We start from the raw sequence: 12,358 nt of genomic DNA, 5'->3' as shown, positions 1-12,358 counted from the left end.
CTTTGGGCTCTGACACTTAGAAATGAGCCCTTGAAAAAACATGTAAAAATAACCAGTTAAACATTAAAATTAACGGGCAACCACTCAGAGGAGGGTAAAGCAGGTCATGTGATGCACTCCAGTTTTTAATTTTAGGAAAATTACTATTTTTTCTAGTTTCCTTTTTAATGTGGATATCTAAGCACAGAGCAGTTGAGAAGTTTTGTTGTTAACAACAAACTGTCAGATTTGCTGTCATCAAATCTGAGGGAAGTTTTGGGTTTAATCTGTTGTGACTGAATGAGATCAGGGAGCCGAACGGAAAGCAATGAAATATAGTTGTAAAAGGTGAAGCTCTACTCAAAGATCAAATGTAATGAAGTCTCTCAAATGTCCAAATGAGACAGTAGTATTGGAGTACACCAAAATTGACCTATTTTATCCCCTTACTACAAATGAATGATTTTATCATATTAATTATTTCCACTGCTGACAAAAACACATTGAATGCCCTGTTTCCATGCATCTCAGCACTAATTCTAGCTGTGGCATTGTGAGGCAGGTTGCAAATAACTTTACACTTCCTTCCAACATGACTTGTTTGCTTATCTCTGACTGCTGTAACTGGCTGAACTTGTGCTCTGGGATCTATTGAAGGACAAAGTCAAATGTAACAAAACCAGTATTGTACTGCTTTGAAGAGTTGTGTTTTGAAACATATTTTTTAACAATCGTAATATTATAATAACAAAAATATGTAGAAAATTTAACAGCATGTATATGTTTTGATCTTCACTTTTAGTGGCCAAATTGTCAGTAAAACTTTTGCCATATATATTTGTTTTATTCCGCAGAGGTGGAATTTAGTTTGAGACATCACTCTTTTGTCATATAAACGATCTTTGCCTGTCAGACTGCCGTCACGTGAGGAAGCTGTGTTCGCGAGTCGACCGCTATTGGCTTAGAGGAGCGAGAATGGATTGTTATTGGTCCGTACCTCTGCTTACATCATCACCGCCCGGTCTGCATTATTGTTTACGTGTGTTTGTGTTTTTCTGTCCAGATGTGCTTCAGGTCTGTAGCCGGTTAGCTAACGGTGGAAGTGAAGCTGCTCAGTGTTGATTTAACGTCACCGTGAGAAACGTGAGAAGAACAGGCAGTTCCAGGTTAATGATGAGTCATTTTTAACGGGATGGTTTTTTCAGCATCTCACTTTCGTTATGTGTCGTTCATTTTACTGATTAGCCGTTTAAACGTAAGGGGAGAGATGTAATGACTGAAATCCCCTCTGCTCCTCTTGGGTGGCTGTGTTTCGGTTTCACTCCCTCTCTGATGCTGTTCCTCCCTCTGACACAGCTCTAGTGTCACCTGATTACAAAGTTACCGACACCGAGGTGGATATCTTTTTTATCACACAGAAGAAGAACGGACATTAAGTCCATGAACAGAAAGTAACGTCTGAATAAGGGACCCGGGTGTTACTGTGTTGTCATCAGCTGCTTCTGAAGCGAAACAGTGGGTGAAACTTTGCTTCAGCCCGTTTGAAGCTAATGAAGAAGCAGGTGGAGTTTTTCCTTTAAACGGCTGTGTCGTGATGTCGGACACGGAGAGGTCTCTGCCGCCCCTCCGGAAGCTCAGCTATGCGGTGGGACACTTTCTGAACGACCTGTGCGCGTCCATGTGGTTCACGTACCTGCTGGTCTTCTACCACTCAGTGCTGGGTTTCCAGAACACCAATGCGGGTCAGTCTTTGTTCTTATACAGACTGTTTGCACTTGTATTGGAGTCATATTTGCCCAGGAGGATCTCTACTCTGACTCCAGTAACAGAGTTGTGTTCTCTGTCCACCTCTGATTATTAAAGTGTATTACTGCAGTGATACTGTCTCACTGTGGTGCAGGTCTGCTGCTGCTGGTCGGGCAGATAGCTGATGGTATCTGCACGCCTCTGATTGGCTACGAGTCTGACAGAAACCCTGGATGTGGGAACTACGGCAAGAGGAAGACATGGCACTTAGTTGGTAAGTCAGACAGAAAGATGGAAGTTATTACACTATGACCCCTCTTTACTGCCCCACGGGTTCCAGGAATGATTTACCCTTCAATGCTAAATTGTAACTTCAGATAATACAGCTGTTCCATATAGGAAGCTAGGTAGGGAGATAACACATTTTTACAGCTCCATGTTCCTTTTTTAAAATATGTAATTATATTATTTTATTTTATGTTTCAAGTGTTTTTTCTAATATATAATAACTTTATTCTTATTATTGCTGTTATTATAGTAATGTTGTTATAAATAATATGTGATCTTACAAACAGCAGTTCAGTGTTTTATTTGTCACATGTCACATGTACAGTAAGCAGAGCAGTGAAATGAGGGTCGGACTCAGCAGCAGAAAAAAAACCATTTACTCGATATATGAAAAATATTGCATATGGCGGAAAATGTTGCAATATACAAGCCTAATATTGATACACGCTGACACAAATTGATCTAAGTTTTAAAAGTAGTAGCAGTCTGTGAGTGTTCCACATAGTGGTGACATCCTGCAGTCGACCAGTGGAAGGTGAAAGTTAATCAGAAGTCCAGTGTCAGAGTTTTCAACTCTAGAATCAATGATATTAATGCCACGGGATCATCTGAATGAAAGCCAATACAAAACTAAGACAGTGTTTAGATTTATGTTGGAATGGAAAATGGAGCTGGTACCTGTTGTTTGTGTCAGTCAGCTGTTCTGCACATGCTATGCTGAAGGGTAAACATGTAACTTCTTAAAAAAAAAAAACTGCTGTTTGGACTCTGCTGTTATTGATCCAGTTCAGGTCACACCAAGTTTTTCAAGACTCAGTAATGAGAGGTCTCAGAGGGGCATAAGTGGTCTAGAGGTGATCTGCCCCTACACAAATTAAATGACACAATATATTAGTGTACTACACAATAAATTTAAGATAACAATTGAGCTCAAGAACGTAGTGTCAGGTTATAACTAATAACACAGATTTAGTGTAATTACAATACTACATATTACTGATGTATAACTGACCCTGTTACACCTGACAGGTAAAAGTAACAGTGACACACAGGTAAAGCTATACTGTTAAAGGCCTACGAGGTCGTATCTACTGTAACAGAAGAGCTAACATGATCAGAATTCACACAGCCTCAGGTTGGTCATTGAGGGACAGGATGGCTATTTCTTTGCTTTGTTTTATAATAAATATTTAATTGTCTAAAATCCCAAATGTCCCGTACCATGAATTTTCATATTGTAGTAACAGCCACAACTTTAATACGAGGCATTAAGAGGTTGTTCTCTACTTCCTGTCTCACAAACTAATGAGAGGCAGCTACTGTTCTGTACAGAGGAATGAAAACATGGAATGATTTGCTATCAAATATTTCACATGTAACAAGTCAAAGTGTTTTTTATTGTTATTTTTGAGCTGTAGCAAATGTTTTACTGACTGTTTAGATAAAGTGTGGGAACTCGTCGTTGTTGTTATTGTTTTCAGTAGTTTTACTGTCATTTATATTTGTTGTTATTTTCTTGTTCCTTTTTTTGTCTCTGATTTTAATTTACATCATTGTTTTTGCATTATGATGTCATGTTTATTGGAGTGGACCTCAGGGAGAGAAGTCGTGACCTTGGTAGCGGCTGATGAGGATCCAAAGTGTGTTATCCCAGTGTGTTTGACAGTGTAAGACAACAGAACATCACTGAGCCTCATGCTCACATGCAGTGGGTGAAAAGTGCCTTTGACAACTTCAGTGGACTCCATTACCCATAAATCATGTGATGCAGGGTCAGATATCTGGATGTGTTAGTGTGTGTGCAGATGTTGTGAAGAGGTTCTGGTGACGCCTGCTCTGAAGTTTGAGTTGAGTTTCCTTAGTGGATGTGACTGAGCTCCTCTGCTGACAGAGGGTTAGAGATGAAGTGTTTTACAAACAGTATAAAATTACTGTTTTTGTGCCCTGTCTGCCTGTGTGTGTGTGTGTGTCTGTGTGTGTGTGTGTGTGTGTTATCCAGGCACCGTGAGCGTGATGCTGTCCTTCACCTTCATCTTCAACCAGTGTCTGGGCTGTGACTCTCTCACCCCTCAGTGGGCGAGCCTCATCTTCTTCGTCCCCTTCATCATCATCTTTCAGTTCGGCTGGGCCGCCACGCAGATCTCCCACCTGTCCCTGATCCCAGAGCTGGTCACCTGTGAGCACGCTAAAGTCGAACTCACTGCATACAGGTACAGTACACACAGTACACACAGTACACACAGCACACACAGTACACACAGTACACACAGCACAGGTGATCTGCTGGTTCTGAGTACAGTCTCTCCTCTGTGTGTTTGTAGATATGCGTTCACAGTGATTGCCAACATCACGGTGTACGCAGTGGCCTACCTGCTGTTCCATGTGCAGGCAGGAGAGGACGACGACCCGCTCAGCGACGCACTCGGACCAGCAGACATCCCCATCTTCAGGGTGAGGAGGATGGGCCCTCTGATGGCCCTCTCACTACTCTGTGAAATCACATTCAAATACATATTTTGACTCAGTCTTACCAACAATGTCCTCCACCAGTCACAGAACCTTGTCTTTGGTGAACAGACGGCGAACGACAACTTGAATGATGTGTGTGTTTCATTACAGTGTGTCACAGTCTCTGACACGGCACTGTATCGTTTACTTCATTAATCATTTAAATCTCCCAACATGGCAACAGAATTGGTCAGGGGCTAATGAGTGTGGCAGCCGCCCTCAGGACATTAGTTTTTAGCAGAAGTCCGCACTTCATTTCCTCGGAGGTGAAGTTTTCTTCTTCCTCCTCGTCTGTCTGCTGCGTACACCAGTCACCAAAAGTATGAAAGTTATTTCAGAGAGGCAAAATTCAAAGAACGGCTCAAAGGATAATTAACGATTTTTTTTTTTGACATAGTGTGAACAGAGGAATCTCTGGCACTGAGACCCCATCATGACATCATACAGGAATCTCCCTCTGATGGAGTCTAGGCACTGATGGTGGTGGAGGAGTTGAGCTGTAGCTGAGGATTTGGATGGATGGATGTGATGTGTATCAGGATTTCTGATTGGATTAAATCTGACACTGTAATGACAAGTCTCACAGAGGTGAAGATGAGAAGAGTGAACACCCTGGAAGCTCAACAAGGAAACAACAGAAAAATGTAAATAAAGGAGTGAGAGTAAAGTCAGTCTTCCTGGTTGAATGTTTGCCAGCTGTGCTGTGTGACCAGTTCCCTGTGTGTTCTCACTGTGTCTAGATGCGACACTTGCACTTTACGAGCAGCAGTGGAGCTGCGTGAGTCTGCATGTAAAAAAAAAGGAAGCTTAAACTGAAAATCAATCACACACAGGGGAAGTTATGAAAGTAAATACATGTTATCTGCCAGTTGGATCAAATGTGATTTTAAGTCAATGAGGAAAGAGAAAAGTTAACATGACTTCAGTGTTGACCCTGCCAATAAGACAGATATAGGGAAAGGCTGGCTGCTGTGTGGGGGGGGGGCTGGTTGGTGGATAGACTGCAGCAGAGAGAGACAGAGTGGATTAAACATTCTTCAGCTGAGATGATCATTGGATGAGAGGAACAGATCCCAGTGAAATCATTGGATAAGAAAAGAGAGGTGGAACCTCAGTGTGATGACAGAACAGGCCGACAGCCTTTCTGCTTGAAAGCTTCATATATTTCATTTAGTGCAGTGATATGTTTTTAGACTGTCAGTATAATGGAGAACATGATGATTGTTTTTTCATCCCATTAAATGGCACTTAGTGTTTTCTATGAAGAGGTCAGGGGTTTTATTTGAGTATTTATCACTAGTGACGCTGTTGGTTTTGCATCACAACAGAGACGTTGTATGTTTTACTACAGGTGTCGGCGACAGGCTGCACCCACACAGGGAGGGAGCCGGCTGCGTCACAGACTCTCACCTGTGCTGTGTTTAATGACAGAATCTGGCGTTGATCGTGCTGGGCATCGGCACCTTATTCTCCATCTTCTTCCACCTGGGAACCAGGGAGTGGAGACGTGGAGCTGGAGAGGAGGAGGGGAGGAGGAGTAGGACAGTGGAGGAGGAAGAGGAAGAGGAAGAGGGGGAGCGCAGGCCACTGATCCCTCGCCCAAACACCTCCTCATCTCTTCTTCAGTGGAAATGTTGGCTGCAGCAGCCGTCCTTCTACCAGGTAGGAGGAGTCAACCACACTGAACCACATCCTAATCTCTACTGTTATCAAAATAACACACACCAGAGCCTCGACTTCACCTTAACTTCTCCTAAACTTCACCTCAACTTCACCTCAACTTCACCTCAACTTCACCTCAACTTCTCCTCAACTTCACCTCAACTTCACCTCAACTTCTCCTCAACTTCTCCTCAACTTCTCCTCAACTTCACCTCAACTTCACCTCAACTTCACCTCAACTTCTCCTCAACTTCTCCTCAACTTCACTTCAACTTCACCTCAACTTCACTTCAACTTCTTCTTAACTTCTCCTCAACTTCACTTCAACTTCTTCTTAACTTCACCTCAACTTCACCTTAACTTCTCCTAAACTTCACCTCAACTTCACCTCAACTTCACCTCAACTTCTCCTCAACTTCACTTCAACTTCTCCTCAACTTCACCTCCACTTCTTCTCAACTTCACCTCAACTTCACCTCCACTTCTTCTCAACTTCACCTCAACTTCACCTCAACTTCACCTCAACTTCTCCTCAACTTCACCTCAACTTCACCTCAATCTCTCCTCAGCTTCTCATCAACTTCTCCTAAACTTCACCTAAACTTCACCTCAATTTCACCTCAACTTCACCTCAACTTCTCCTGAAGTTGCTCCTCTCATCATGCAGAACTTTTTTAAATGAGCAGTTTTATTTAGTCAAACATATAACAGAGTTGTCAGTGACAGATGTGTGTGTCCCTGTGTGTCTCTGCAGGTGGCCTTACTCTACATGTCCACCAGGTTAATAGTGAATCTGTCTCAGACCTACATCTCAATGTATCTGATTAACACTCTGGGGCTGCCAAAGGTAAAACACAATCCTCATATGTTTGATATTTTATGTGAAATATTCTTTTCCTGAACATGTTTCTCTCCTCCTCTTGTTCCCTCTAACAGAAGTTCATAGCGACCATCCCGTTAGTGATGTACCTGAGTGGCTTCCTGTCCTCCTTCATCATGAAGCCTCTCAGTAAACTCATTGGAAAATGTGTAAGTAGAACCTCACACCTCAGCCTGGTTCCACACCTCTGAATCTCAGGTCAGCAGAGGTAGTCCAGTCCAGCAGACTACTTTCACCTTTGACCCTGAATCAATATAAAGAATAAGTCAGGCCATGGCCGAGTTCATTAAGAATCTCTGTTTTATCGTGTCTCCGCCTAATAAGTTTGAAATATACCAGGCCTCCCTCTTTACTTGTATACACTGCAGTGAACCACAATGTTAAAGCTTTGACCATGTTATCATGCATTCTTCATTCAGTGTTCATCCAATTAATGTATGTGTTCAGAATTTATACCACAGATAAATATCTATAAATCTGCTTAATTCAGGTGCCTGAGTCAAAGTAATCCAGTGACTGTTGTATGTATCCATGGTTACAGTGCAAACAGAATCTGCCAGAAGCTCATGCAGCAACTTCTCATGGTGCAGATTTGCCGATCATATAGGTAAAACAATGTGGCTCAGGTGTAACCCACACAAATCACATTCATCCCAGATGCAAATAAGAAAATGAAAATAACATGGCAGCGAAGTGCTGAGCTTCAAAATGTCCCATCAACGGGGCTCTTACATCTCTGGAGATGAAAGATAATATCTTTATCTTAAATAACTCCCCTCCTCCATTCAGACACAGATCACTGCTCCGTGTCAAACCTTTGGACTTACAGAGAAAAACAACAACAACTTTAAGTTATTCTGAAAACAACAAGAAAGTCAATCCAGACAAAAGTAACTTCGGACGGGTCGACTATCTCACCTCAGACATTCATGTATTTCTTCTACTTCTTCTTTTGTTTGAAGTGGGCGGTGACGTGTCTCCACGCTCTGTACCAATCAGAATTCAGTACCATTCAAATCCAAATGTGATGACAGTTGTGGGGTTGTTTCCTCATGTTGCTAGGCAACAATCTGATCAAACCACACACACACACAATCCGGATGGTGCAGATGAACTGAATCGTAACCTCTTTATAAATAATATCTAAGGATGTTTGATGCTTATTTCATTGTGAATATTTATAATATAATATTGACTACATATGTAACTATATCTAATAAAGAAATACTTTAATGTTTTAGGTCTTTTTGAGTCAGGAGAAGTTTTGAATAACTAAAACCTCTATTGTTATTATTATTTTTATCATTATTATTCTTTTGTCTTTGTCATTGTCATTGATTGAACAGGGTAGAAAACATTAGAAACCCTTCTCAGTGTGATGCAGTCCAGAGCAACAACATCACTAACCTGAGAGGTGGAGGTTGAGTGACTGGTTCTCTGTGGGTTCATCAGTGGGTTGATCCTGATCTGGTTCTGTGTCATCGGTTACATGGAAAGGAACACATTGTTAGATTTGACCAGAGCTGGATCTGAACCAGCACATGTCATACTTTGTGTGTGTCTCTCCTCTGACTGGTCCAGCTCACCTATTTCGTGGGCCTGCTGCTGATCATGGGGTTCTCCTACTGGGTGCTGTTGGATGACAAGATGGGTCAGAGGGTGTACGGGGCAGCGGTGCTGCTGGGGGCCGGCTCGGCCACCATCCTGGTCATATCGCTTGCCATGACCGCTGAGCTCATCGCCGATCAGACGGTAAGTGTGTGTGTGTGTGTGTGTGTGTGTGTGTGTGTGAGATAGAAAGAGAGGGGGACGTTGGTGTGATATAACCTCACTGATAGTGTCTGTCCACTGTCTTCAGCTCTCTGTCTCTGTCTCTGTCTCTGCAGCAAAGTGGAGCATTTGTTTATGGCGCCATGAGCTTCACTGATAAGTTGGCTAATGGAGCAGCTGTGATGGTCATACAGGCAGTGCATCCTTGCCAGTTAGTACACACACACACACACACACACACACACACACACACACACACACACACACACACACACACACACACAGAAAGTTTATTGTTAGATGTATCCAGGATTTATTGCAGGACTGCTAAGGACATCAGTTTTAGCATCAGTGTTCCTAATAATCTGGTGACTGAGTGTATGCTCTGTTAATGTTAGTCATTATAGGACCTCTGCTAACATTAGGTTAGAAAGGTTCAATGATACCATAGTTACATTTTTCATATTAAAATGAGCTTTATTGACATGACCATGATTAAAGCGACTGCACACTGACTTTACGCCCCTCCATGTTAACAGATGGGACATGAGATCAATATGTTTCTGCAGCACCAGAGGCTGCAGATTCAGGACTTTCAGGACTGGAATCCTGAGACTGCATTTCTAGAACCCTAGGTTTTCGCTACAACGCCAAATTGGTTAGGGTTAGCATTGCTTTGCCATCTTTGTGTTTATAATACGTCCTCTGAGCAGCTGCTTCTTCAGGGCAGACTGGAGGCCACAGTGACTCAGTATCATAAGGTGACGAGAGAGGAGGAGCTAGCTGGTTAGCATGCTAACTTCAGTACAAGAAAAGAAACATGATAGAAATAAAAGCAAAACAAGAGTTAACATTGCTGTTTGTTTCCACCAGCTCTTGGTGAATAAGGGAATGAAGTCTGATGCTGAACTCAGATGTTAACGCGAAGGTTAGCTTTGTAGCAATAGCAAAACTTACAAACAGCTCCTTTAACAACAACAAAAAGTACATACACTATACAACATACACTACAATACAATACACATTTATATTACAGAACTACATGGTATACGATAATGAAAGATAAATATTGTCCAGGCAAATTAAAAAGTGGAAGAATATATATGAGAAGATCAGATATTGTTAAGAGGAGCAGAATTAACTCATGAGGATTTAGATTGTGAACGTGCAGTTTCTCCTCCAGACTGTGACGTGCTCTAACATGTTGTTGTCTCTCTCTCTCAGTACTGTGTTGTGTTGCCCGGCCTGTGTGTGGTTCTATCATTACATCATGGTCATAGTGACAGGGGGCGTGGCTGTCATCGCAGCTTTGGCCCTCTGCTCCATCCTCATCTGGCCAATCAGGATCAGACCCCGTGAGTTATACAGCTACATTAAAATGTGTTTGTGTAGTGTTTAGTTTATCTGCATATTGATCTGATTCACAGCTTCTTTCCTGTGTGTGTGTGTGTGTGTGTCTGTGTGTGTGTGTGTGTGTGTGTGTGTGTGTGTGTGTGTGTGTGTGTCTCTAGGGGGTGTGTCGGTCATCTCTGATGATGCAGCCAGAGTCAACTAATAGCCCCTCCCCCACCCCCCCTCAAACTGACTCCTGGTTGGACAGGTCTCACCTGGAGGAGCATCTTTCCCTTTTCTTTCTGTTTTAGATGAATTTTTAGTTTTTCAGGGAGAAGTCTCAGGAGGATTCTGATTGGCTGCTTCTGATCAAGCAGGAGCTTTTTTTTTTTTTAACTTACAGTAACTGACAGTTTCAGTCATTTACAGCCTGGATCTAGTTTTTCCATAATTTTCCAGAAAGTCTTTGACTGCTCACAGAATGTTAATCACAAACATCAGAATAATGTAAGTTCATTTCATTACAGTAAAATCACTGAACACCTGGAGTCAGCTGATTACAAGAAGTGGGTGAGAGAGAGAGAGAATTGTGAAAGAATGAGGCGTAATGAAAACGTCTTCCTGATTGAGCTTCATGAATCGATTGATGGAAAATTAATCAAACTATTCTGATAATGAATCATTTTTCAGTATTTACTGGCTCTAGCCTCCTAAGTATAAAGATTTGCTGCTTTTGTTTTATCTTATTGTAAACTGGATGTTTCCTGGACAGTTGGTCCAGTGATTTAAATGCGTCTGTTTCAGCTCTCAGAAGATGTGATGAGCATTTTTCACACGTTTCTGACATTTTATGGGAAAAAAAATGATGAAAAGAGAAAAATGAGCTTTACAGTGTAGTGATGCAGGCAAAGAAAGGTTGATGGCAATTATACAGAACTTTGGAAAATAATGAGAAAACAGGCTCCGGGATCAAGAAGTTTATTTTGCAGCATGTCTGCTGTATTAGACGGTGCAGACACTGTGAGCACAGCTGAGCTCAGTGTGGATCACTCCACATGACAAAGGGAACTATCTCTCTGCTGCTGCACAACATCTGATGAGGGACAAAAACCAGGTGACGAAGGGAACTAGATTCAGTGTGTGGCATCTTCAAATGGTCCAGCTGAGAAACACCAAAGAAGAAGAAGCATAGACCACCTTAAATCCTGTCAGTATTTAACAACATCAGCTCGTTAGTGACGCTGATGAGACAGAAAACTAAATTCCACAAATCTCTCCTGTGATCTGTCATTAAAGGGTCATTGCACTACATTTTCTTCCACACAACGACGCATTGTTAAACGGCTCCATTTACAGTGGCACGTGAAAACTGACCTTGAGATCCACAGAGTGAAGCCTCGCTGCAATGCACAGATGGCACTTAAAAGAAAAGAAATTAACCTTGCACTAACCATAAATGTTACTGTTGGAGCAAAAAACAAATCAGTCAGTTCATCTTTTCTCAGCTGACTGAAAGGCAGCCCCTTCACAGGCTGTTGGGTCAGTTAACATGCACTTGTTAATCTGGCTAAGAGCTTGTGTCCCAGTAAAGTCTCATTTACTGGAGCTGTATAGTTGTTGCAGTGGGCAGGAGGGATTCTGGGAACAACTTCCTTTTATGTAGAAATGTTTCTATTTTGATCATTTTCTTTGTTTATAATCGAACCAAATGTAAATGAACACAACAAATGTTTTTATAATCAACACAAACTGGAAAATCAGAATGGGCTATAAAGTCAATACTATCAATAGCATCCATATCATATGTGAATATCAATATAAGGGAATCACAGTAGTAAATCACCAGAGTGGGTACTGGTGTTTGACTGGAAGCTATGGGAAATCTGTGTTCACTTTCAGTTCAGTACAAAACAGTTCTTCTGTCATGTATTCTGTGTGTTTGCAGGACTTCTGTGATTGTGCTGTTGTTTTATAAAGGGACTCACTAAATAAGTTTCATCTGGTGAAACTGAAGCTGTGTCTGTGTTTGACTTCAATTCAGAACTGTTTGTCATTTACATCAGAGCATTAAGTGAAGCACATTAACACCATGAGAGAAAACGTTCAATAAAAATGAAGACAGGCATTTCAGTGACAACTGGGCAAATTCATTCAGTTGAGGAAGATGATGTGATCCTCCTGGTTGTTTCCTCC

At 41.8% G+C, this 12,358-nt stretch overlaps 1 protein-coding gene across 1 annotated transcript; it reads left to right on the top strand.

Moving 5' to 3' along the window:
- Window positions 1-1,036: 1,036 nt before the first annotated feature.
- LOC111648341 (major facilitator superfamily domain-containing protein 12-like) lies at window positions 1,037-12,178 on the top strand. The gene is made up of 11 exons (XM_023398197.2): window positions 1,037-1,721; window positions 1,880-1,999; window positions 4,013-4,223; window positions 4,335-4,464; window positions 5,953-6,183; window positions 6,938-7,030; window positions 7,120-7,212; window positions 8,645-8,815; window positions 8,950-9,044; window positions 10,058-10,188; window positions 10,345-12,178. Exons 1-11 carry the CDS (start codon window positions 1,574-1,576, stop codon window positions 10,386-10,388), a joined length of 1,467 nt encoding a protein of 488 aa, XP_023253965.1. The 5' UTR covers window positions 1,037-1,573; the 3' UTR covers window positions 10,389-12,178.
- Window positions 12,179-12,358: the final 180 nt, after the last annotated feature.

The sequence above is a fragment of the Seriola lalandi genome, unplaced genomic scaffold (assembly GCF_002814215.2).
Source record: "Seriola lalandi dorsalis isolate HSWRI2012SDOR001 ecotype SW California unplaced genomic scaffold, Sedor1 jcf7180002054981, whole genome shotgun sequence".
Taxonomy (NCBI): Eukaryota; Metazoa; Chordata; class Actinopteri; order Carangiformes; family Carangidae; genus Seriola; species Seriola lalandi.
This window is presented reverse-complemented; position numbering and strand designations above follow the sequence as displayed.

Coding starts and splice junctions, on each gene's coding strand:
- LOC111648341 (XM_023398197.2), top strand. CDS start 1,574: ATGTCGGACACGGAGAGGTCTCTGCCGCCCCTCCGGAAGCTCAGCTAT. Junction 4,224..4,334: donor GTCGAACTCACTGCATACAG/GTACAGTACACA, acceptor GTGTGTTTGTAG/ATATGCGTTCACAGTGATTG. Junction 6,184..6,937: donor AGCAGCCGTCCTTCTACCAG/GTAGGAGGAGTC, acceptor GTGTCTCTGCAG/GTGGCCTTACTCTACATGTC.